The following is a 27,031-nucleotide window of genomic DNA, read 5'->3' on the forward strand; positions in this document are numbered from 1 at the left end:
AAGGGAGCCCCTGTTTCAAAAACCAAAAAAAAAAAAAAAAAAAATCTTAAAAAAAAACAGGTTCAAATTTGCTTTTTCAAGCAAAACTGTTAATTCACCTTCAGGAATTATGTACTGAGGGAGCCACAGGCAGCCCTTGGCAATATGGCAGCTTGAGGCAGGTGCCAACTTTAAGACCTCAGGCAAAACTGCTCTGGAAGCCTTGCTTTCCTCTGCTTGACAGTGAGGAGCCTGGCTAGGAGGCCAAGTGCTCAGTGTGGCTCTCTGGAGTCTTCTTCTACCTCATTGCCTCAGTCTCCTGACTGTGCTACTCAGCTATGAAAGCTGCAGAATACAAGGAATGGGAAAGACTCCTGAAAAGTAGGACATCTCACTGATCAGAGATGCTTGTCAGATACTAAGGACCATTGATACTGATGCTAATTTGTTTGCCTACAGGGATTTTTTTTCTTTAAAGCAGTTCTCAGCTAAAGATCGGTGTCAGGAGCAATGGTAGAGAACACTGCACTGACACTGTTACCATCGGCGCGGGGTTTGCAAAAGTTCTTCTCCATCACACAGCCAGTCAGTTATCCCCCTCCCCTCTGCTCACTGACACACACTGCAATATCACCTTGTAGTAGAGAAACGTAACTGCCTTTCACACAACCCTATCAGTGATGACTGCAGTTTATTCACAAACCTCTGCATCATTATTTTCTTGTATGTGGTTTACCCACCATTTCTGTAAACCTAGCTCTTTTATCCTCATTGTGTATCCAAGTTGTTAATTTGTTTAAAGCTCTGTTTTTAAGAAAATAACAAAACTCTATCATAACAGAAAAAAACTAGAAAACTGAAATTGAGGTAAGCATTTGAGGAACTAGGTTTAAAAACTGTTTTTCATCTGCAGGGTTGCTACCCCCAGAGCTTAACTTTGAAGAGCTCCAATGTTCCTCCTAGGTCTTCTTTTTCCTTCAGGTCTTATGCATAGGTGCTGTCCTGGCTTATGTATAGTGCTCTAGCACTTTTCTCTGAAGAAGCCAGGCTCACCCTGAGGACTCTGGAGAAATGTGTCTGCTTTGGCAGAGGTAGGACACATTCAAGAAGAAGCCACAAGTAACCAGTCACCAAAACTTGCCCCTTAACTTTTTGTTGTTGTTGCTTTTTAATTTTTTTGGTTCTTTTTTATTTTAATTTAAAAATTTTTTAATCATTTTTAAATTTTATTTTATGTGGATAAGTGTTTTGCCTGCATGTATGTAAGTGGACCATGTGCATGCCAATGCCTACGGAGGCCATAGGAGGGCACTGGATTCCCTGGAACTAGAGTTATAGACAGTTGTTAGCCACCATGTAGGTAGTAGGAACTGAACCCAGGTCCTCTGCAAGAATAGCCAGTGCTCTTAACTGCTGGACCATCTCTCTCCAGCCCAATTTTTATTTGTTTTGAAACAGGGTTCCAGAACTTGCTATATATACCAGGGTGAACTTGAACTCCCAGAGATCTACCTGCCTCAGCCTCCTGAGTGCTGAGATTAAAAGTGTATACCATCAGACCTGGCAACCACTAACTTCTAATCCTTATGTGAAATCAAAATTTATATCTGTTCTGGGCTGGAAAGACAGCTCAGCGGTTAAGAGCACTGGCTGCTGTTGCAAAGGACCCACATTGTAGCTAACAACTGTCCATAATTCCAGTTCCAGGGGGTCCGAAACCCTCTTCTCACCTCTGCAGGCACTGAACAACACAGGTGCACTTACATGCTGGCATTATACTCATATGCTAAAATTAAAATAATAAATAATTTAAAATTTATATTTTTTCTTTAGAGCATCAGAGACATGTGAGATAAACACACTCTTCTAGGACAGAAAGTTTCCTAGGTTGTACCTCAGACCATCACCAATGGCTTTCCACCTACCCTATAGCCTCTGCTGAGAGTTTAGGGATCTCCGAAGATTTAGTGCTATTTATTCTGTTTGAGCTTTATATTGTGAACAGTTTATAATTTTGTAATTAATTAAGCTAGTTTAGGGCCAGTAAGATGGCTCAGTGGGAAAAGGTGCTTGCTGCCAAGCTTGATGACTTGAGTTCAATTCCTGGGCCCCTATCATAGAATGAAAGAACTGATTGTACAGAGTTGTCCTCTAACCTCTACCTAGGAGACAAGCCTCTAGCCATGATTATGAGGGATTATCTTGATGAGGTTAATTAAGTGGGAAGACCGACCCTAAATGTGGGTAGCACCATTCCCTGGATTTCTAGATTGAATAAAAAGAAGAAACCTAGACCCACCAGATCAACTAATGCATCCCTCAATTCTCACCAAAGAAGCTGCTTCTTGTAGCAGATGGCATTTTACAACACAGACCCACAACAGGTCAATGTGCAGAGAATAAGAGACTGCTGAATGCTCATCCCCAAATGTGACACTTAGATCACACCCTCTTCTTCTAAGGCTCAGGGATCACTGTAGAAGAGGGGTCAGAAAGATTTCAAGAGTCGGAGATGGTGAATGAATACAAGGAAACTGTTGTGTTTTCTGGACACAACACAGCAGTTGCACATATGAGCCCATAGTGCTTACGACAGCATGCACAAGACCTGTGTACCTGTGCAAGCCCAAGTCAGGCATAAACCCAGAACGAGTGGGAAGGTGGCCAAGAAGCCCCAACCCTAGCTGAGGAACTCCTGACAACTGATAGCTGCAGGGAAAGGGAGTTTTCTCTGAGGGTGTGATACCAGTAAGTTTACTAGGCTTCAGGGGATGGACACAAATCCAGGAGTGTTCAGGGAACAAAGTTAGACTTGATAGGTCTTAAGAAATAACAATAGAGAACATGAAGTCCCGGATGGGTGGAGATGGGGGAAAAGGATCTGAATATGCATTGTATGAAATTCTCAATAAACCAAAAAAAAAAAATTTTAAGGGGGTTGGCGGTAGGAGAATGCAAGCTGAGCAGCAGCAGCCATCCCTCTGGGCCTCCTGCCTGTGGAAGCTGTGTGATCAGCCTCCTCAAGCTTCTGTTGCCACCGCTTCCTCACTGTGATGGGCTGACTGCACCCCTCGTGCTATAAGCTGGAGCAGACCCTTCTCCCTTAGCTGGTTTCTCGGTCACAGCACTGAGAGAACTAAGACAGGTGTGGTGGTGCACACCTGCACTGAGGCTGCCAAGGTAGTGGACAGGGAGATCTAGACCAGCCTGAGCTTCTTCCACCTCCAAGTCCACAGCATGCAATCCAGAATGGATCATCCCTTCTGCATTTTCCCTTCAGAAGAGACAAAGGGAAGGACCACCAGCTGTAGCAGGAGACCTCCAAAGATGGTGCCAATCCAGAGCCCTGGGATTCAGCGAGAATTCACTTCACTTCTTGGTCCGCAAATAGCCGGCCAAAAGGAGCCCAGGCCTCTGCCTCCATAACCTGTTCGTGAGGCCAGGGACTCCTGACAGACTGCTTGGGGCGGACCAATCAGAAAATGATACGCTGACTAAAGGGACTTGGGGGCGGAGAAAAAGGAAATATAAGGCCTGCCCCCTCCTGCATTAAAGGAGCCTGCAGCACCTTGCCTAAGCTTGCTTCTATGCCACTCCCAGGGTCTGTGTGTGTCGTGACTCCGCACCTCTTGCCCCTCGCCCCCCCAATCGGCAGGGGACCCGATCCAGGTCAGGGTCTTCACAGCTGGCCTGAGGAGAACCCGCAACAACCCCCAAGTTGGAAGCAGAAGAAAGCTTTAGTCCTGCCCTGCTACTTACCCACTAACCACAAACAAGTTCTGACCCTCTTTAGGTTTGTTTTCTCAAATGTAATTCATTTCTAACTTACTGGGTGTGGCATTAATTAAATAGTATTTTGTAAATGCAGGTTGTGGCTGAGTAAAAAGAAAGTATGCCCAGTTGCTTCCCTAATGTTGAAGTCTAAATGAAGGAAACACTCACACAGTACATCTCCTGCCTGGGACATAATGACATACTACTTTCCTCACCCACTGGAAAAACCTCAGGGGATTCCACTTCAAGGAAGTAAGAAATAAACTCTGTATCTCAAAAGGTGATTCACAGAGATCTGAACTGAGGGATCCTAAAGAGGCGTCTGGCTATTGTTGTTCTGTGCTTTCACAGCCTGCCAGCGCATCATGAAGACACCTCTGAGGGCCTGACACACATGCTGCACATCATCCCAGCCTAGGAGTCACAAGACAAGCTCCTTCCAGTGCTCATCAGCTAGAAGTGGGGCCAACAAAGGTGAGGTTAGCACAGACACACGGTGAGTGCAGGGTGTTCCCAGAATGTAAGGGAAGGAAGCTTACTCTACCTGGAGGAGTGAGAAGAAGGCAGGCATTGAGCAGATGGCCACATCTGAGGGCGTGAACAGAATAAAAAAAATGAAGAGGAGGAAGAGGAGGAGGAGAAGAGGAGAAAAACAAACAAACAAATAAAACACAACAACAACCCAATACACTATTGAATGAAATTTAACATTTTGGAATTATTCAAAGAAATACTTGCCGCCAAGGAGATGTCAGAAAACCACAAAATGAAGTCCCTTAGAAATCCAAAGCGGAGCATATTAAAGTGAACGAGAAAAGCACAACCTCTGGTTTTCCCACTGAGTGACGTCATTAAACACGCCAAACACAAAATCCAGTCTAGAAAGAAAATTCAAAGGAGAAAGTCCTATCTAAAAAGTTCCACTTCTGACATGCTAAACTTCCTGAGAGCTAAGCTTCAAGTGAAAGGGCATAAAGACCACAAAGGGCTTTATGTGCAGTAAATGAAGCTGTAGTGGCAATGGACAGAATTTTGCACTGTAACTTAGGAAAGGACTGTTCCCAAAGGACCAGGCCCATTTGTCTCATTCTCAGCACTGCCTGTGACTTCCCAGTAATGGGCAATCATGAACTGACCCACAACTTGTTTACACCAGTGATCTGATCATCATGAATGTCCTGACCCAACAGCCATGGCAACCAACCAGAACTTCATAAACTGCAGCCAGTGTGCCTACAGACTTGAAGATGGGAGGGAAGGCCTCCTTAGCAATCTCTATTGCTCTTATGCTTCACTAAGTTAGGGAATAAAATGTAAAAAGCACCCAGGTCTCATTCTGTGGCTCTACTGCTCCAAGTGGCATTTGTCTAAGAATGTGTCCTTGCTCCGAGAAAAGAATTCCATTGATTACAAATGCTGTTACATTTCCTTTTTTAGAAAAAGTCTCACTAAGCAATTCTAAGTGGCTCAGAACTCACTATATAGACCAGGCTAGCCTCAAACTTACAGGACTCCTGTCTCTGAGTGGCCTATGTTCATACTATAATCCTCCTCCCCACCCACCCTGCCCCAATTAAGAACCTCTATACAGGATTCTCAAGTTGAAAGTCACTCTTGAAAGTCCCTCAGGAGCTCCTCCTGCTGTCTAAGCGAATGGCCACATAATACCCTATCAAATCTAGAATGGCTGTCTTGTTAGAAAATTTCTTTCTCATCACTGATTTCTCACTTCTAGTTAACTCTCCCTTCAATGGAAAAAGACCTCTCATATCACCTGCCTGGTGCAGTCCAAACAATTCAGTGGACATTTATTTATCATACCAGGCTCTGGGGATAATGAGAGATGAAGCAGGGGACTGGCTCTAGAGCTAGTGTATAGACACTACAAATTCAGACCCTTTGTGGGGGGCTGGGAGAAATGTTGACATTTGGCGGTGGGCTGTGGTATATTACCACAGCCAGAAAACACTACAGTCCATTTGTGAACTGCAAGGGACTTAATTAATCTCAGACTAGGGGATCTATGTGCCAATCAAGCAAACTTCCAAGCTCTCTGCTGATTACTTGCACCATGTTTATTTCACTGCATCATAAACACTTTAGTCGCAAACAGGATTAACTCCCAAGGACTGATTTCTAGCATTCTGAGTTTGAACTCTCAGCAGGTTGGAGGAGATTAGAAGGGCTCTGTCCTTACGATGTGCTAGCCTTTTCCCTGGATCCCTTATAATTTCTAATCCAGTACAAGGGTCTGAGGAAATCTCTGTTGCTTTTAATAAATGAAAGGACTTACTTTACTGAGTGTATTTTAAATCCCAGGCACCTTGCTAGATACTCTGTAAGGAGTCTCATTTAAGCACGGTAACTCTAGGAGTGGGTAACAATCCATTTTATAGATAGGGAAATTAAAGTACAAATAACTGAAATCACCTCCTTGGGATAAAGGAGTCAAGGGAAAGCAAAGGTGTCATCACCCTATCTCACAGGTAAGAGGATGGTCTCTGCAGAGCAGCAAGCTTCTATAGGGGCAGAGAGAAGTCATTTGTCACAAGAAGACAACACAGGCAGGGGCACATACCAGGAGGATGAGAAGTCTGTCCTCAGTGTTCTTGGCTCCTGCACTCTACCAACTGTCCTCTGAATTCTCATCCACCAAGTCCACAACTCCGCTGGCCCAGGCATTACCCAGGAGGATAGATGCCTCCTCCTGAGCGGCTGCCACTCTCTTCCAGCTCTGCTCCATCAGGCCCTATTCTCAGCTTTGGCTTCCCCAATCCAGGCTTTGGGTGTTTATTCACCGCTCTTAAACACAGTAAGTTTATAGCTTCTACTTAATAACTATTCAGGAAATGTCTGTTGAAAGTGTAGTTATCCTAAGAGCAGAAAGGCCCTCCTACCTTCCCACTCCAAAAAGCCACCCCCAGAATTTTCAGAGCCTATGCAGTGGGAGACTTGTAAACCATCCTAAGTCTCCACCTAGAGTCATGTGGCCCCACGGAGGTATTCTAGAATGCATGGGACTCAGCTCTCATTACACACTCCTCCAGGTAAAGAATTGTTATGCTCTTTCCTCTTAGTTTTATTTTGTTTTTGGCACAAGACACTACTACCAAGATGAGTGGGGGGCACCAAGGTTGTTTTCAAAAGCAGCATCTGAACCAGCTAAGCTTTAACTAAATTCCCACTGATCTCAAAACACAGAATGCAAACACAGCAATTTGTCCACATCCTTCCTTCACACAATCCTCAAAATCAAACAAGTAGCCAAGGCTGATGACTTATTCACAGTCACAGCCTCTATGTTTCTCCTATAAGAACTGAAGTAAAGTCTCTGGGCTCCATATTCACAACATTGCCTCTCGAGTCAGTTCATCATTAACTGTAACATGCACTTAACACTGGAGGGCAGGCTGGTGTCTTTGCCATCCTGGCAGCTAACTTGTTTTGTTTGCGGTTTTTCACCTAAGAGAACTATGGCATCAATGAAGTCCATCTGTCCTTCTCTGTTCCTTGCCCTTTTCCTCCCTCTGAATTGCCAATTTCTTCTGACTGCATGCTCTTAATGTCACTTCTAAAGACTCACAGAGTTCTAGACTCTGGGAAATCAAAGCATGATCATCTACTGCTCAGTTAGGGACCATGACTTGTTTTATTCAAATTCTATCTGCAGATATTTAATAATACTTCCTAGAGGCATGGTGGTGATAGGCGGTATTGAGATAACCCCTTGACCTGAAGCACTGGTGCTTTTTTACAGTCGAGTCTACAAAGCCATGGCATTATCACTCTGCCCTAAGCACTGCGCAAAAGCTATGAGAAGCAGGAAGAGTCAGTTACTTTGCCCTAAGGGACCCTCTCCATAACCATGGAAGATGGGCCAGCACCATAACAGGTGCTAGGATTCCATGACAGACTCTGAAAGGTTGTACTGATTGCTAAGACATAAGTATGATCCACAGGATGGCATTTCAGACACATAGAATCTGAAATTGACCAGACTGCCCTAATTGCTGGGTGACTTCAGGCAAATGGTCTAACCTCTCTCAAACTCTGTTTTCATTTCCTTCATTCGTTCAACACATTTATTAGATACTTACTAGATACAAGGCACTGGGAAAAGAGCAGTGAACAAACAAATATAAAATTAATACAAAATTAATATTAATATAATAGTAATAATAGAGTATAATGGATGATATTAAATGATCTGACAAAATACAAAGCAGAGGAAGGAGAAGTAGAGGAAGAAGGAAGAAGAGGGGTGACAAGTACTACCATGGACATTTTAAAAATAGAGGCCCGGCAACATCTGAGTGAAGACCTAGAGAGAGGATAGAGTACAGGTAGCAACCCGGGTAGAGGTCTTGGGAGGAGGGGGCCAGTTATGTTCAGGAGCAGCACAAGACCAATGTGGCTGAGGTGGTAGGAGGCCAGGAATGCTGTTGGAGGTAAGATCTGGGCAGCGACGGAGATGGACAGGCTTTCAAGGCACTGTAGGAGTCTGGGCTTTCCCATTCAGGGAGGTTAGAGTCCAGGAGTGACAGGACTAACTTTAAACTTCAAAAGGGAAATTGGGTGAAGAATTGAGACTACAGGATTACAAGGCAGGAAGTTTGACAGTCTGTTGCAAGGCTTCAGTGAAGATTCAGGTAAGACACGAGGAAGTCTGGCCCAGCAGTGGGAGTAGCTGAGTACATTCTGAGAGAGAGAGGTGACAGGTAAGGTGGGAGGGAGAAGAGTGGGCTCTGGATGGGTCATGCACGATTCTAGAAGGAACAGCTTTGGGAAAGAGCAGGAGGGTCATGTGAGAAGTGTTAAGAATGAGGTGCTTATTAAGCCTCTGGTACTGATGTCAAACACAGAAAGAAAGATGGGTCCAGACTGTGGGGCAAGTTCTGGGTCAGACTGTTTTCGTAAGATCCTAGATGTACTGAAGCTACCATGGACGTAAGATCCTAGATGTACGGAAGCTACCATGGACAAGGCAACTGGCAGTATCTAGTTTATTTAAGGGATGACAGCGATCCTGGAAAATGAAAGGGACTAAGTTGGCTTCAGCTCTTGACACTTGGATGGGGGTTTTAGACTAGCAAACCATGTCATCTCTGATACTCTCATTTGAACTCGTTTCATGATTCCAGTAAAAAATTATAATTTTCCAAGACCGGATATAAATTAGAAAACAAAATAGACTCAAAATACTAACTTTCCACGTAACTAACATATTCCAACTGAATTTTAGATCTTGGAGTTAGTATGCCACATTCCTTTTGGGAATAAATCAAGTACCAGGGACTCTGAGAAACAGAGGTCAGTGAAGTTTGTGGAAATTTTCCAGTCTCCATATCCCATCTCAATGTAGGAACGCTGGGTTTACAGACACCTGCTAGTACACCCAGCTTTAGGTGGGGTATGAGAATTCAGGTCCTCACACTTGTACATCAACACTTTACCCACTTGGCCCTCTCCCTAGCTCTCTAGTACTTTTTTAAAAGGCAGAATCAGGGGCTGGAGAGGTGGCTCAGCAGTTAAGAACACTGACTGTTCTTGCAGAAGACCTGGGTTCAAATCCTAGCACCCACATGGCAGCTAACAACTGTCTGTAACTCCAGTCCTAGGGGATCTGACAGCCTCTTCTGACCTCTGCAGGCATTCCATGACATGGGTGCACTTACCTACATGCAGAAAATACACACACACACATAAAAATAATAAAATATTTTTTAAAAAAGGCAAAACCACTCAAGTACCACAAAAAAACAAAACTAAAAGGACCAAACACAAGTAACTTGTATTTTCCATAACAAGCTATAGCAGGTCTGCCTGGTGTTAGAAGCATAGTTTCACAGTTCAGTGGCGGGCAAAAATACCATCACTACTGGGACATGCTGGCCCACCCACCACCCCAGCTCTCAGAAGCCTCTAAGTTTAGGCCTGGGGTGCAGGCAGTAGTAGTTCTGGAGGAAGGTTGGTGGCAACAGATTCCCTGCAAGCTCTAGCACCTGGGTCTGTACTGAGATAGTGCATCCTTGTCAGGAGGCTGGCAGGCAGCTGTTCTGTGGCTTCTGGTCTAGCACATACCATGGCACCAATCTCAGGAGTGCACCAAGTTAACTGAATAGCTTGCTTGCTCTTTATTCCTTGTTAATTCCTGGTTAAAATGAATTGTGTCATTTGCTTAGTGCAGCCTTACTATATGTGCTAGATAGCTTTAGTGTCAACTTGACATACCTGGGTTGAGGGAGCCTCAATTGGGGAATTTCCTTCATTGGACTGGCCTGTGGCCATGTCTGAGGGGCATCTTCTTGATGAGTGATGTGGGAGGGCCCAGCCCACTGGTGCCACCCCTGGGCAGGTGGGCCTGTGTTGCATAAGAAAGCAGGCTGAGCAGGGGCCAGGGGAGCAAGCCTGTAAGCAGCGTTCCTCCATGGCCTGTGCTCCAGCTCCTGCCTCCAGGTTCCTTCCTGCCCTGAGTTCCTACCTTGGGCTCCCTGATGAACTGTGACCCGGGAGATGTAAGATAAATAAACCCTTTCCTCCCCAAGTTGGTACTGGTCAGAGTGTTTTGTCACAGCAATGAAGAAACAAACTAGGACACTATATGACAAACTGTTAAAAACTAAGGACAGGAAGTGGGGTTTTTTTAATTTATTATTTTTATGTGTATGCATGTATTACCTGCATGTATGTAAGTGCACCCGTGTCGTGCAATGTCTGAAGAGGACTGAAGAGGACAGAAGAGGCCGTCGGATCCCCTGGAACTGGAGTTACAGACAGTTGTTAGCTGCCATGTGGATGCTGGGATTCAAACCTGGGTCTTCTGCAAGAACAACCAGTGTTCTTAACTGCTGAGCCATCTCTCCAGCCCCGGAAAGGAAGTTTAAAACAGACAGGATTACAATCACTCAAGGAATTCACAGTCTGATAAGGAGGAAGGACATGTAAAACTTTTTTTCCCTTTTTGAGATGAATGTGACCCTTGTGTTCTCAGTTTTGGAGTGTGTCTTAGTTTGTTCATTGCTGTGACAAAACACTCTGACCGGTACCAACTTGGGGAGGAAAGGGTTTATTTGTCTTACATCTCCCAGGTCACATGCAGTTCATCAGGGAGCCCAAGGTAGGAACTCAGGGCAGGAACCTAGAAGCAGGAGCTGGAGCACAGGCCATGGAGGAACGCTGCTTACAGGCTTGATCCCCTGGCCTCTGCTCAGCCTGCTTTCTTATACAATACAGGCCCACCTGCCCAGGGGTGGCACCACCCACAGTGAGCTGGGTCCTCCCACATCACTCATCAAGAAGATGCCCTTCAGACATGGCCACAGGCCAGTCCAATAGAGGCAATTCCCTGATTGAGGCTCCCTCAACCCAGGTGTGTCAAGTTGACACTAACACTATCCAGCACAGAGTGTGTATGAGAAATGTGCCCATACATGAAGCCCAAAAGCATGTGTGGATAATCTGCAAGAGTTGCCCTTCCTCTTTTCTTTATCTTCATGTATGAAAGATGAATATAATTTATAATTTATAGATTACTCCATTTCGTGCTAACAGCATGAGAGATTTTTCTCAGCAAGAACCACCATCCTCACTTTTCAGCTGAGAAAACTGACACTAAGAAAGACCTAGAAGCTGCGCATGGTGGCACATGCCTTTAATCCCAGAACTTGGGAGACAGAGGCAGGTGGATCTCTGTGAGATCAAGGCCAGCCTGATCTACATAGCGAGTTCCAGGCCAGCTGGGGCTACAGGGAGACCCTGTCTCAAAAAGGCCAAAATATATATATATTATGGACGTCTAGACTAACAAGGGTCTAGAAACAATAGTAATACACAGCAGCATCAGGATTATAAACCAAGGTCTCCAAGTCTCATCCTACTGTTTCATGCACTGCTAAGCAAGGCCCCTGCAGGAGGAGGGCTGTGTGCTTAACTGACTTTGCCAAAGTTTAACCTTCTCGTGAGCATGCCTGGTTTGGATTCACCTGCCTGTACAGCTAGTTATTCATGGATTCAACCAACTGAAAAGATATGGGGGGCTGGGCATGGGCAATGGCACAAAGCTGGAGTCCCAGCCCTTAGGAGATAGAGGCAGGAAGATCAAAATTCAAGGTCATCTTGGCTACATACCAAGTTCAAGGCTGACTGGTGTACATGAGACCTTGTCTCAAAAACAAACAGGAGAGGGGGGATATGGGGGTAATCTGCATTTGCACTGAACACTTCCAGGCTTGCTTCCCGTTATTATTCTTTGAACGATGCAGTAGCAACTACTTACGTAGGATTTACATTGTATTAGGCATCATAAGCACTGTAAAAGTGGTTTAAAGCATGCAGGAGGATGTGTATAAATTTCGGGCAATATTACTCGTTTTCATACATGGGACTTGAGTATGTGTGGACTTTGGTATCCTCGGGATTCCTAGAGCCAACAATCTGTGAATACCAAGGGATGGCTGCACTAGAACTGCTCTTTCCGCTGTTTTCTTTCCTACCTGTTTCTCTCCCTGCCTTTGTGTCACACTTCTCTCTGTGATAGTCAAATCTGTCTGCTTTCCTAGCATCAAAATCACCTGGGCACTTGTTAGAAATGTTGATTCTGAACATCTACTCCAATAAGTTCTCTGGGAATCTGTGGCATTCTAAAATCTCGAGAACCATCCTGAGCTAATATTAAAAAATTATACTCCTCCATAGTCCCAAGGATGCCTTGCCACCATCACCTGGCTCCATGCACAAAAATCCTGGGACCAAGGAAGAAAGCCAGTCTAGCACCCTGCAGCAGTCACAAAATGCAGCTGTAGCTACCAAGGTTCTTAAGGGTCAGTTTGGATAGAATCCTGCTGCAAGGATAACAGAACTCCCATTTCTAGGCCATAATGTGTTATCTGTTCATTGGGGCAATGGTCTTTAACGCAACTTCCTTCCACCTCATCAGATGCAGCGGATCTTAGCTTTTGGACCAGGAGCCCTCACAGTGGGACTAGGTTTGTTGATATATGTTCTTCTTCCTTAACTATGAAACATAATGAAAGACTCTAAACTCTGTTCACAGAGGTAGCTAAGGTTTACTCCATGTAGGATAAATGCTAATGACAAAATCTGAGTTTCACAATGGTACAACTTTCTACAATTTACAGAACTTCCATAACTCTTTAAAATTTTTTATTATGTGAGAGAAAGAGAGAGAGAGAGAGAGAGAGAGAGAGAGAGAAAGAAAGAGAAAGAGAACAACATGTGGAAGTCAGTTCTCTCCTTCCACCACGTGGGTCCTAGGGATCAAACGCAGGCCCTTAGTATTAAAGGAAAATGCCTTTAAGCGACCCACTGAGTCAGTCATCTTGCAGCCCAGAACTGCCATTACTCTTAGAGAAGATATGCAAAGCTAACCTTGAAACCAAGACTAGAAGCCAGGGTTCCTGATTCATTCCATAAGGGTGCACCTAGTACAACAAGGCAGATATTAAGTAAATTCTTGTTTGTTCTCTAATGGTGCTATTCTAAAACAGTTGGTCATCCTGCAAGAGCACAGGCTCCATGTCACTAGGGCATGTTGCTACATGGGAAGAATTTCTATTCACAAGTCTGTTCCACTAGAAATAATGCAGACACAGGCTCTGAAACAAAGGATAACTTCCAGGATCCAAGGCATCAAGTTTTGAGAAAAGGGTGGGGACAAGCTTTGCAGCCTTACTTTTCTTTGTGGAAATCTAATACTCTCTTGATTGGCTCAAAGGTCTCTCATTTTCTCTTACAAACAGCGAAAGATGGTTCTTCTCTAATTGGTTTGGCTTGATACCTCTTGTGGTAATGTTTAGAAAGAACAAAAAAGGCCTGTCAAGGTAAGCTGAGGTCCTGCACAATCACTCTCTGCCAATCAACACGGTATTTATGACCAGTTCTAAAATGCAGAAATTCCATTTGAAAATGAGAAGCTGTCAGAGGTCAGAAACACATACATCCAAACACTCTCACTCTCACTCTCTCTCTCTCTCTCTCTCTCTCTCTCTCTCTCTCTCTCTCTCTCTCTCTCTCTCTCTCTCTTTCTCTCTCTCTCTCCTCTCACACAATCCATATGCTCCAAAGAGGCAGAAATGGGCACAAGAAGGATCTGATTGTCCTCTGTTCTGCCTCCTTTATTTTTCTGCCTCCTTTATTTTTCATTTCTTAGAAACTCTTTCTGCTGGAACATCCCTTCCCCCGGATGATGGAAGCAGAAGGAATAAGATTCACAAAGGATCTAATTTGGGGCATTAATAATTACACCAGCTGAAGAGCTCAAGAAAGCAAAGAAAGGCACTGTTAACAAAACATCAGGGCACTTCCCAGAAAGCAGCCCATCCATGATTACCTTTGGTGATGAGAAAATCAGAGCCAAATCAAATCCCAACTATGTAGATGATTTACAAATTTTTTCTCCTTCACTACTGTAATTCCTTTATTTTTTTTTTAAAGGAGCAAAAGACTGCATTAGTGTGACAAAGGAAGAAAACAAAAGAGAGCAAGAGACTCATTCTGAATTCATAGTCTATTTTATATTCGTAACTCTACACCAGCAAGAATGGCTCAAATAAGGCACAAGGTGGGGTCCTCGGCGAGTATACTCAGAGTCAAACAATTATCCACGCTACACTTTCCATGCAGTAAACACCCCTAACCCGCACCACCTCTGCACCTCCCACCCCCATGGCCAGGATGAACCCCACCAAATGCAAAGAACCCTCTTTTGTGTGCATTAACAGCCAGAGTCTAAGCAGTCATTACACAGCAAAAACCTAACAAGAACAAAAACCAGCAGCAGATGGGCAGAGAAAACCCAGAACATACCTGAATTCTTCAAATGCAAACATGACCTAGTCAGAGGCAATTTCCTTGGATTGTACAGCAGCCTTTTTGGTACTGAGGACAACCATTTAGTCAGTCAGATGGTGCAAAGCGCAAGGGGAAAAAAAAAAAAAAAAAAGGCAAGGTTTCCACACTCCCCAGTATTCTGAAGTAAAAGGCTTTCTGCAGACAGGGGCCTGCAGCCTCCAGCTCCGCCAGCTGCTGACAAGCGGTAGCTAACAGGGGAGGCAGCTAGAAAACCATGTGATCATTCCAGCAAGTCTGATTAATGCAGTGTATGCTTAGGCTCCAGGCTGGGAGCTGGATTAGTCTAGAGAAATAAGTCGAACCCAGGGTGTGCCTGGGATCCTGGGTAAATCACATAGCACATCTACCCTCCACTAGAGTTGTACAGGGTGGGGCAGGAGGGAAAAGGCTTCTGTTCAATTGTGATCTGCCTACTCAACTCATCTTCCTGGGCTGCTGCTGCTGTTAAAGTGATCAGATATGACCCATGCTGTAAGTGAGCACCATGTATGGAGATAGCATGGCTATACGTCACAGCCAGCCAGAACACTATAAAATCCTTCCAGATCCAGTATGTTGCCAGGACACACCAAACTACTTCAGCACAGATATATTCACAGGCTGTTTCAGTGCCACAGGTCAGAGTTCACAGTCACCACTTTCCAGAGGCACCATGACCCTGGAGGTCCACTGTGATTAGCAGCCTCATTTGATTATTCCTTTACTAGGTGCATAATATGTACCCAGCTCTCATTAGTTCCTTGAAGTGCAGAAATTGCTGTAATAATCTCAGAACAGAAGAAAAAGGAAATGAGATGTCAGCCAAAAAGAAAGAGAAATGTTTATCCATTTGTAAAGCTCAAGCTGGCAAGACTTGGCAAGTGAACTGGGGCTGTCTCCTGAAACCCACCACAAAGGAGAATCCTTAGCACTTGGATTGCAAGTTTTTATAAAATAGGGAAGGAAAAATCTCAAATAGAAGCTTGGAAGTCACACTTGGTGTGATTCTGTTTGGAAGGGGTCTCATGGCTGCCGCCCCTTCTTCCTTGCCCGTTCCTGCCTTAGCGCTTGCCTTCAGCATTTTTTCTAATCTCTTGCATTAGTAACTGGACTTTGTTAGCCCATTCTGCTCTAAAAAATCTGCCAGAGCAATTTTTCCAAATCCGACTTTGATGGCACCTCATTTAACCCTGTATTAGTTCCTCAGTGCCCACAAGACTAAGTAAAAACATATCAGCCTAGCTTATGACGTCTGGTTTCTCCCACTCTTCCTTTAACTAAAACTTTTTACAAATTCAGCCTGACAGTCATGGTTTCCCACATATGGCAGGGCCACCTTTCTTGGGTCAAGGCAGGGGGGGCAGGTTATTCAGTGTTCCTTACCTACAGCCTGCTGCCACGTGGCCACCTTGGCTGCTGGTTCTCCTGGACTATCTCAGGACAGGTAGTAGCTCTTCCCTCTACTGTGGACCATGGGGCATTACAGCACCCAGCATTCCTCTCCTATATATCTGGGGCAGAAGTCCTCTCACAGCAGGGATGGTGACATGAAATTAAGTTCTGTATTTCCAGTGCCTCGTACAGACTTGACAAAAAGGAATTATTCAAAAGGGGCTTGTTGAAAGAACCTCTTTTTGCCTCAGTTTTATGTCTGTCCAGGAGAAAAGTGAGCCGGTACCCATGGTCATGAGGGGTTCTGGGTGAGGAAGATGTTTTCATGTGGCTTTCTCTGTGTCCCGGAGTCAACTCAGGGGAACTGCAGTGTCAACAGCCCAATGAGTCAGACTGATCAGTGAAGGAGATCATGGGATCCCTTGAACCATATAGACACCAACCAAGCTGATATGGAACACCTCCTCCAATATTCCTCAAAAGCCTCTGCATGGGACCTTCTGGTGTTGGTAACTTCTTGATAGAATCATGTTACAGCAGGAAACATAGGATATTCAAGGTCAATAAATAATCTAGCTTTAAATCTGAGAACTGCTATTTATGAATTCTGTGACTGCAGGCACGCGAATGATTCCCCATAGGTAAAACCGTAGTAACATGGATACTGCCTGTGTGTCTCACAAGAGCCAACAAGGCAGGTCCATCTAAGTTGTATAGAGCATGCAAAATTAAATAAGTGTTCTCCCCCACCTTTATTAATCACAATATGATCTTTCACTAGACAGCTCTGATTACTGGAGGGCTCTTTTTATGAGAAGGCCACTTTGTTTTGGAAGTGATCTGTCTGTTCACTGGTACTCAATTAATATCAAGGGTAAGGAATTTCTGTCCCATGATTCCCAGGTCAAAAGACATACATTTATTTGTTCCTTGGTACCTGTGGGAGATGGGGTCTCTGCACAAAACACTTATATAAAATGGTACCAAGAGTACATGTATACATCCATACACCTCCCAAACAATTTAACACATCTTTGGATAACTTAGAACACCCAACACTACATAATAACAACACAAAAGCTATATAAATATTTGTTACATTGCTATAATTAGGAAATAATAATAAACAAAAGAAGTCTGTACCTGTGGTGGAAGAGGATAGAGGACGAAGTACTTAGAGGACGGAGTACTTCTAGACCTGTGACCGTTCTCTACTTGTAACTCACAACTCTCTCCTTGAGGGGCTGGTTATACCTTTCAGGGCTATTCCTAAGGTCCTGGCAGGGTTTCACAATTTTTTTTTAAGTTTTATTTATTATTTTTATTTTATGTGTGTGCGTGTATTGCCTGTGTGTAGGTAAGTGCACTCATGTCATGCAATGCCTGCAGAGGTCAGAAGAGGTTGTCAGATCCCCTGGGACCAGAGTTATGGACAGTTGTTAGCTGCCATTTGAGTGCTGGGATTCGAACCTGGGTCTTCTGCAAGACCAGTCAGTGTTCTTAACCACTGAGCCATCTCTCCAGCCCCTGAGTTTCACAAATACTAAAAAGCCAAATCCCAAGTATATTTAGACACCATTTTACAGAATCTTCTAATTAACTATAAGGAAACAAAGGTCCATGTGGTTAAGTAACTTGTCCAACATCATACAGCCATATCATGGCGGAGCAATGGCTCAGACACTGTGGTCTAATTCCAACATGCTCTACTGGTATCTTAATGCCAATAACCATGTAGATCAAGCTGTCTCCAGAAAAAGATTTGAGACTGTAAGGCAGTCAGTCAGTGGCCCAAACTATGGTTTGGATGTGAAACGTCCCCTATTGCCTCGAATTTGAATGTGTGGTCCCCAACTGGGGACAATGTCCTGGGAAGATGCCAAACCTTTGGAAGGTGGGACTTGGCTGGAGGAGGTGGGGTGACAGAGGTGGACCTTGAGGTATATATACAGCCTGGCTCTGCTGCCTGTTCTGCCTGTTCCACTAAGATGGTAGGAGGATATCCCCCAGGATGTAAGGAGCCTGTGCCACATGTTCCTACTGCCCTGGAGCTGCCTGCTGCCATGACAGGCTATAACCTTCAAATCATGATCCAAAATAGATTCTTGCTTCTTATCAGGTCTTTATTTGATCACAGCAATGAGAAAAGTAACTAATGTAAAAAGACTAGGACACTACGACCTGTTTGTGCTATTCTATGTAGCTGGCCTGACTGCATGATTCCCAGATTTTATGACTAGGCAAGAGACTCCTATAGGCTTAAAACTGCTGCACATATGCCCAAGAAGAAACAGGATAGAAATCTGGGCTGGTATGGCCTTGGGACCAATGTGAAGAAGAGTCTGTCTCTCTCATAAGTGATTGCTAATAACACCAGTGTGTCAAGAATAGGAAACAAAGTGGAGATTCAAGAACTCTACCAGCAGCACTAGTCTTCTCTTGGGTAGAGCCAAAAAGTACTTCTGTGATGATAAAATGTTAAGTAATTTAAAAAAACAACAAAAAAACAAACAAAAAAAAAAAACTTAGGTTGGGTGCGGTGGCACATGCCTTTAATCCCAGCACTCGGGAGGCAGAGGCAGGCAGATCTCTGTGAGTTCAAGGCCAGCCTGGTCTACATAGTGAGTTCCAGGACAGCTGGAGCTACAGGGAGACCCTGTCTCAAAAAAACCAAAAACAAAAAAACAAACAAAAAACAAGTCATTCCAAATCATTTATCAAAGACTCAAGGCCCAGACAACACATATTCCAATGTGTTTTTGTTTTTTTTTTTCCAATGTGTTTTTTCCCCACAGACAGGGTCTCCCTGTAGCCCCAGCTGGCTTGCCTCTGTCTCCCGGGTGCTGGAATTAAAGAAGTGCACACCACACTTGGCTCATATTCCTACTTTGGAACTCTGTTTCCCTTTGTAGCATGAAGGAATCACCACACATTAAAATTTTAGCTATTTTTAAAATTATTATTTCCATTACAACCCTAAAACAAAACAAAAACTACACATAAAAGTAAAAAGATTCTGACAGAGCCTTAGGGCCCCTGCTGCTAGGCTCCACACCCTCCTCCCACTCCCAACACACGCGCGCGCACACACACACACACACACACACACACACACACAGAGGACAGGTTCAGACTCAGCTTTAAAGCTTGTGCTGGTCTCCAGTGGGGTCTCCATACTATAAATCATCATGTCCACCCTGGTTAATCTGGATTCCTTTTCTTCCAGTGCCATTCCTAAGACAATACTGCTGCCTGTACTCTTCTCTGCTTAGTGCACACATAGCTGCCTGAGCCTTCTCTGGAAGAAGAAATTTGAAAAGCTACATACAAACATAAGCATTAACATAAATGTCCCTGTGTCCCTGATGATTTGCAAACACTAAATGAGAACATGTTAAGCAAGTGACCTTAAGTGTGACACAGACACCTTAGTTTCACAAGCAACACGTTTTCTTACACAAAATGCCAATTTTCCAAGAAAGCAAACTTCTGATTTATGGTACTCAATCTTCATAGAGTTCCTCTGGAGTCCACAGACTAAGAGAAGCCTTTCAACCCTGATGGTCTATCAGTTTTACTTGGCAACTGTTTTCTCTTCCAGATTTAGGTTGTAGGCACACAACCATGATGTACATGAAACAAAACAAGAACTGAGCATAAGAACAGAGTCTGATGTGTCAATCAAGTAAAACAAGAAAGCTGTCCTGACAGTTACAGATATGCTCATTCACTACTGCACTGTGCAGAGATGAAACAGGAGACATCAATGAAAATTGGTTAGTCATTGCTCATGGTCCACTCAAGGGTGTTTCCAATGAGTAGGGGACTGGGTGGTAGAAGCACTTGGTAGTGTCCCCAGAGGCCCTCTTTCTAGTCTCACTTCTGCCACTCTAATGAAAACCCTCCTGCCATCCTGATCTCCCTGACTTCCTTACTCCCTTCCTGTACTTGGCACTACTTTGCAGCACGTTTCCAGTATAAGTCTCATCTCTGCAGGTAGGCATTTAGCCTCCAGTCTCTGTCTGGGCTCTAGCCCACCTCTCATACCTGCCAACCTGGACACTTCACCTGGCCAGATGGCCATCTCATTGACCTAGTCCCCTAATTCATGCATCTTCACTTCTGGTTCTCCCTGGTCTCCAAGTCACAATGCTTCACCTTCCTCCACAGTAGTTACAGGGAAGGACTCTGAATCCTAGCCTACTGCTCTCTATGGAGAAGCCACAGGATATACTTGCAGGATTAAGACTCAAGCTCCACATGCTACAAGAAAGACAGCACATACTCTGTGGGGATGCTGTAGAGATGAAATTCATGGCACACAGTAACTATAATTGATGGCAACTAATGTTAATACACAAGCTTCAAAACCTGATGAGTCCCCCCTCCTGACCTAAATCAGCCTACACTGATGTTTAAAACTCCAAAATTGCTATGAAAGCCAAGAATAATTTTCTTTTAATCTCACATATTGTCTTACTTGGTCTAGTACATGTCCTAGGCCTCTTACTATACTGGGTACAGGTCTGACGAGGCTGGCAAGGGCAGCCTGACAAGTTTATTCCATAACCCCACTAGATAGTAGTACTGATTCCAAGAAATATACACAAAACCTTAAAAAAATAGCATACTTGTTATATGAATACAACTTCAAGAAAATCCACTGTAATTTTGGGTTATCATCCCCAAAGTTTTTTATTTGAAATTGTGGGGAGCCCACTAGCTATGACCCTTGTTTTTAAGTCCTGTCTGAACATTCAGAAAGTAGAGCATTGTACTGTATTCCTAGGCATATACCAGAGGTCTTTGGTTAAAAAAATGTCTTGAATTCACTGATTCCAGTTGAACTGATTTTTCTAAAAAAAAATTAAGCCCTTCTTAGATCGATAGGAAATATATGGATTCTATATTGTGAATGTAAGTCTTTTTCCATATTGCATAGTTCAATAACCTCTAGTGATATTTTACTTTAAAATTAAAATGTAAAATAAAGTCACTCTGTATTTCTATTTTGAGAAATCTATTTAAACTAAGCTTCCAAAAGGAAATGTTCTACAATGAAGCAAACACAATTACATTTTTAAATTCACAACTGCTCAAAAGTAAGGAGTTTCTTGGTAATAATCTCTGCCTTCCAGTTTGCAACAATCCCTTCCATTAAATAATTCTCTTTCTTTCTCTCTCCCTCCCTCCCTCTCTCCTTCCTTCCCTTTCCTTAAACACAAAGAACCCACTCTGCTTTATTTTCAACATGCAGGCCATCTGTACAAGCAACTGACCAACATTATTAAGGACTAAAGGTAAATGGTCGTGGCTACCTTTTGCTTCCTCACCCCTCCAGGCTACAGTATTCCACCTTTCAGCAGCCACCTCAGAAAGGGGAAGTCCCAAATTAAAAATAAAACCAGTGTAGAAGAAAATAAATGCAGTGAAATAAAAGACAAGGAGGGAAGTGCTATATTTATACTACAATTTTATAGACAACTACGCCATCACATCCCAATTTGAGCCCTGTCCCTGAAAGTGAGGGGTGGCAGGTTCAAGGGACAGAGATTTTGTCTACAGATTCAGAACGCCTCCCCCAACCCAATCCAACTGCAATAGGTCCAAATTTCAAGCCCAAAGAACAGGGGCGGTAGAGTAAAAGACACTAATTTCTAATCACGTCTCCCTTAGGAATTCTGGTCTTGAAGTAAGGACAGTCTCCTTGATCCAAGAATAGGCTGAACACCATGAAGCTCAGTTCCCAAGTTATGTCAAAAGTTCTAAAATGGTGATGTCAGGGCTCTCCAGATTTCTCCAGATTTGGGAAGACCTCCCCTAACTACCAGGCTTCTGGCCCCAGTTCCTTACATTTCTAGCAATAAAAGAAGTCAGGAACATTGGTTTTCTTATTAACACAGGAGAGGTGGATTCATGCCCCACACAGGCTGCACTCAATCATGGGCCCCCAGCAAAGGCTTTCTGCAGGAACATGTGATCAGATCCCATGAGTCTTCATCACCTGATTCTACCATGATGTCCCCACCCATGACCTGCATCTCCACCTTGGCTTGTTTCTGTACTGCCTATCTCCTTTGCCATCACTGTCAGTGCGGAGAGCACCTACAGGGTGCACTGGGGGCTTCAGGGGGTATTGGGAGTACAGGGGCTTTGAACACACCACTGCTGTCATTTCTTCATCCTCCTCCTCTTCTTCCTCTTCCTCCTCCTCTTCAGAGTCTGTATCACTAGGGGGTGCCAGGGGATGCCAGGAGTTGTAAGTCTATCCCCTCATTCTGCCTTTTTCAACTTCTGTTTCTTACTCTTCTTGACTGGGGACTTCTTTTCCCCATGCCCAGGGGGTGGCCGAGGCCTCTGAAGCACCCCCAAGGCCAGCCTGGCCCAACTTTCGGTCCTTTTGAGGTTGGGGAAGTTCCCCTGAGAAAGTGGCACTGGGATGAGAGCAGCAGGAGGTGCATGTCAGGGATTGGGGGACAGTGGCAATCCCACTTTGGGTCCATCCAGATCAAATAGAGTCCTTGAGCTTTATCTTCTCAAGTAGAGTGACACTGTCAGGGGCTGTAGATGAGAAAAGGTGGACCCTGGGGGTCCTGGCTGGGTAAGACCTGCTTGAGCTGCCCTTCACTTTAAGGACTGCTTTCTTAACAAAAGTCAGGATAGTTCAAAGATCAGGGGCGCTGAGTCCCAGCCACCACTGTTGGCTGCACTCTCACCTTGCACAGAGAGCTAGAGCCAGAGTCACGTTCTTCTTTGCTAGGAGGATGTAACCAGCATGGGCCAAGACAAAACCGTGTAATTTGTTGGAATCCTCAATCATTCCTTGATGTTTCTCTAGTGGCCTACTCTCTGGCTTAAGAGTTGGAGGTGGATCTTTGGGACTGGGCTCTGCCATGGCTTCCAGCATCGTCCCCTCCCCTCCACCCCTCCCGGCAATCCCCTCTTCTGGTGCCTGGTGCTCCTACTGCCTCACTCCACTTAAGTGTCTGCATTGGCCCAGTTGAAACTACAGTATGCTACTAGCTACTGCGGCTCCCTTTCCTGCTGCCTCCCACATGCCTGGGCCACCCGCCCCCTACCTGCCACTCTCGCCTTTAAAAGAAAAAAAGATTTTAAATTTATTTTTATGAGTGTTTTGCCTGCATGTATATAAGTGCATCTCGTGTATGCCTGGTGGCCGTGTCTAGTCCCAAATAACCACTCTCTTTAAAAAAAAAAAAAAAAATTTATGTGTGTGTTTTGCCTGCATGCTTGTAATTACACCCAGGTTGTGCAGTGCCCACAGAGGTCAGAAGAGGGTAGTCATGTTCCCGAACTAGAGTTATAGACAGCTGTTAGCTGCCATGTGGGTGCTGGGAATCGAACCCAGGTCCTCTGTAAGAACACTCTGTGAAAGCAGCCAGTTCTCTTAACCACTGAGCCATCTCTCCAGCCCCCCAAATAACTACTCTCTTATGGAAATTTTTTCTTTATTCATTTTACAAGTGGGTATTGGAGATATGGCTCAGTTGGTAAAGTGTTTGTGGTACAAGTGACAAGGACCTGAGTTTGGACCCTAAGATCAACATAAAGAAGCATCAGCAGTGGTGCATGCCTGTAATCCCAATGCTGAGGAGGTAGAAATAAGAGAACCACTGAGGCTTGCTGGTCGGTCAATCTAGTCAAATTGGTGAGATCCAAATTCAGTGATGGACTGTCTCAAAAACTAAGACTGGAAACCCAACAGAGAAAGACACCCAACATCGACCTCTCATTTCCACATGCACATGCATACATATCTATGCACATCTGAACACATGCACATAAAATACTTGAAGAGGGTACTCTCTGCTGGACACTATTTTAGCTGCTACACAGAGAAAGCAGCCAACAAGTTCCAGCACCCAGTTTCAGTCATTATTATTATTGGCAGGTTCTCCTTTCATGGCCCAGTCCTCAAACTCAAGAGCTTCCTGCCTCAGCCCCTGGAGTACTAGGATTTTTATGTGTGCAACACCCACCTGGCTTCAGTGGTTCAATTCTAATGAAGGAAGTCGAGCAATAAATGGATAAGAAGGCTGGGCAGGGGTCAAGGGGGAGGCATATGCTTTTAATCCCAGTACTCAAAGGTAAAGCTAAGCGGATCTCTGAGATTGAGGCCAGCCTGGTTTATACAGAAAGTTCCAGGCTACCTGGGGGGGAATTAACAAGAAAAAGATAACAAGACAGGACAATGTTTCAGAGGTGCGCAGCAAATAAAAAGTATAGGACAGGTGATAGAAAAAGACAGTGATATTTAAGCTAAGATTTGAGTGACAAGAGGTCAACTGCCCAAACATCAGGGAATGATCCTTAGAGGCAGAAGAAATAGCTTGTGAAAAGGTCCCAGATGAGAGGAAGCAAGCTCAGTGTCTGTTCCCCTCACATGGCAGGGTGAACAGAGAGGTAACAGAGAGATAAAGACAGGATGCTTTACTAAGCAGGGGATCCATTGAGTTTTAGGAGGGGAGCAATGTGATCTGCTTTAATATTTTTTAAATGGAAAATGGGCTCAGAGAAACCAGTCATAATCTAGTACAGGTAAAAGATGGAGTTTGATCAAAACCTTAAAATTCATAATGAAGCACACAAGACACCAAATAACTCAAGCAATCCTGAGCAAAAAAGAAAAATACTGGAGCTGTCACCTAACCTAACTTCCAGCTATACTACAAAGTCATAGTAATAAAAACAGCATGGAGCTGGCAGGAGATACACAGTTCAGTGCAGTAGAACAGAAGACTCAGATCTAAGTCCACACAATTACAGCCACTTAATTTTTGACAAAGATGCCCAAAACACACACTGAAGACAATTTCTTCTTCAACAAATGGTACTCCGAAAACTAGATGTCTACATGTAAAAGAATGAAACTAGATCTGTCTCTCACCCTGCACAAAAATCACCTTCAAACTGATCAATGGCCTGAACATTCCTGCTGCTGTCAGCTTTGACCAGAGAAGCTTCTTTTAGCAGTAGATAGTGAGGCTCAGAACTGGTCAACATGATGAGAATAAGTGACAGTCCAATGCTTAACCATGAACTAGACATCTATATCACCCCATCCCTCAAGGCTCAGGAACACTGCAGAAGAGGCGGGAACAATGTAACAGCCAGAGGAAGAGAAGGAGTTGTGCAGAATACCGACTACCAGGGGTGGCATGGCCACTGTGCTCTTGAACTCACGGTGGCTATGACTGCTTGTACAAGATCTGCAAAAGACTGGGCCTATCCAATCCAGACATAGGGAAGAGTTCATGAGGCACAACCCTCCCTGAGAGTCTATAGGCAGTTAATGGCTTCTGGAGGAGAGACATCTTCAGTGATGAAATCACTGATGATGTGTCCATGCTTCTATGAGCAACCCTAATGCAACTCACTGAGTTATAAAACAAAACAAAAACCATGAAAAGTATTAGGGAGACTAGCTGAGAAGTGGAAGGAGATCAGCTGTTATGGGAGATAAGAAATGATAATGAATAAGAACAAAATCATTACATGAAAATGTAGGAAAGCCCACTAACAAACACTAAAAAGATGATGGGACCTGGCAAGATGGCTCAGTAAATAAAGTTGCTTGCTCAGCCTCACAAGCTGAGTTCAATCACCAGAACCCACATGGTGGAAGGAGAGAATTCCCCCTTCCCAGCTGTCCTCTGACTTTCATGTACACTATGTGGTACACAGGGGCCCTCTCCCAAAATAAATGATTTGTTTTAATTTATTATTTTTATTTTATTTGTATGTGTGTATTGTCTGCATGTAGGTAAGTGCACCCACATGGTGCAATGCCCGGAGAGCGCAGAGGTCAGAGGAGGCTGTCAGATCCCCTGGGACTGGAGTTATGGACAGTTGTTAGCTACCATGTGGGTGCTGAGATTCGAACCTGGATCTTCTGCAAGAACAATCAGTGTTCTTAAGCGCTGAGCCATCTCTCCAGCCCCCAAAGAAATGTTTTAAAAAAGGATGGCTGGCTGGGCATGGTGGCGCACGCCTTTAATCCCAGCACTCAGGAGGCAGAGGCAGGCGGATCTCTGTGAGTTCAAGGTCAGCCTGGTCTACATAGTGAAATCCAGGACAGCTGGGACTACAGGGAGAACCTGTCTCAAAAAGACCAAAAAATAAAAAATAAAAAAATAAAAAAGGATGGCATTTGGACTGATCTAGCACCAGTTTACAAGACAGAGTTGGATTCAGACATGTGTCAGAGATATCTCCCTCACCATTCAATTGCTTCATGTGGTTCTGAGATTGCTAATGAAGCAAAGACCAAAATTATCTCTAAATATTCTTAGGAAAACTAAGAATACAGCTAGCGTCATATGCCCAAAAAAGTGTATGCTCCGTGAAAGGAAGGAACTGCCTCATGTTTACCATTTTACCCTAGGGTTGGGCACATACAACACACAGATTCATTCATCTGGGGAGTTAATCAGAGGTTAGTGGATTTAAGAGGTTTCATAGGAAGATGAAATCAGATTCATTTAGCAGTCTTCTTTCTAATGTAAGCATCAAACGGGGCAGATTATCTTTTTGAATGAACAAGTAGAGTTACTCCAAAGTTGTCCTGATGTACCGAAATTTGCCAAGACAATCTTTCCAGGAACAGACAGAGAATCAAGAAAATAAAAGGCATGTAATGTAAATATACAATCAGTTGAGACGTATTTACTAGGCATCTGCTATGAGGCTAATGCTGTTCTAGTTCCAAGAGGAGAGGTCTTGCCAAGTTAGGAGCAGACCCCCAAAGGTTTACACTTAGGGCTCAGTCACCAGCCCAATGTGCTGTTAGGAAGCAGTGGAATTTTTTTAAATTATTTATTTAATAACCATATAATTAGAAGAAGCATTTCATTACAACAGCATTGACATATTCAATAACAATTTCCAGAGCTAAGATGCATCTCTTTCCAAATTGGCTGTAAATTTTTAGGTTTACAGTTGAATTAACAGAGTTATACAATATTGTACTCAGTATAAACCCTATAAGACATAAAATTAAATGAGGTTTTAACCTTTA

At 44.0% G+C, this 27,031-nt stretch overlaps 1 protein-coding gene and 1 pseudogene across 3 annotated transcripts in view; both read right to left on the bottom strand.

Annotated features, from left to right (window-relative positions):
* Positions 1-27,031, bottom strand: part of Evl (Enah/Vasp-like) — a 149,191-nt gene that overhangs the window by 91,470 nt on the left and 30,690 nt on the right. The window contains exon 1 of one of the 3 annotated variants that reach the window (XM_008825627.2): positions 14,578-14,897. The exons of 1 other annotated variant lie outside the window; for it this stretch is intronic. In XM_008825627.2, the coding sequence (XP_008823849.1) occupies positions 14,578-14,600 (23 nt within the window). In that variant the 5' untranslated portion in view covers positions 14,601-14,897. Of the gene's footprint in view, positions 1-14,577; positions 14,898-27,031 lie in introns of those variants that run through there. One more of the 3 variants, XM_008825630.2, reaches the window with a different exon arrangement.
* LOC103727672 lies at positions 21,818-22,900 on the bottom strand (annotated as a pseudogene).

The sequence above is a fragment of the Nannospalax galili genome, unplaced genomic scaffold (assembly GCF_000622305.1).
Source record: "Nannospalax galili isolate Female #2095 unplaced genomic scaffold, S.galili_v1.0 scaffold188, whole genome shotgun sequence".
Lineage (NCBI taxonomy): Eukaryota > Metazoa > Chordata > Mammalia > Rodentia > Spalacidae > Nannospalax > Nannospalax galili.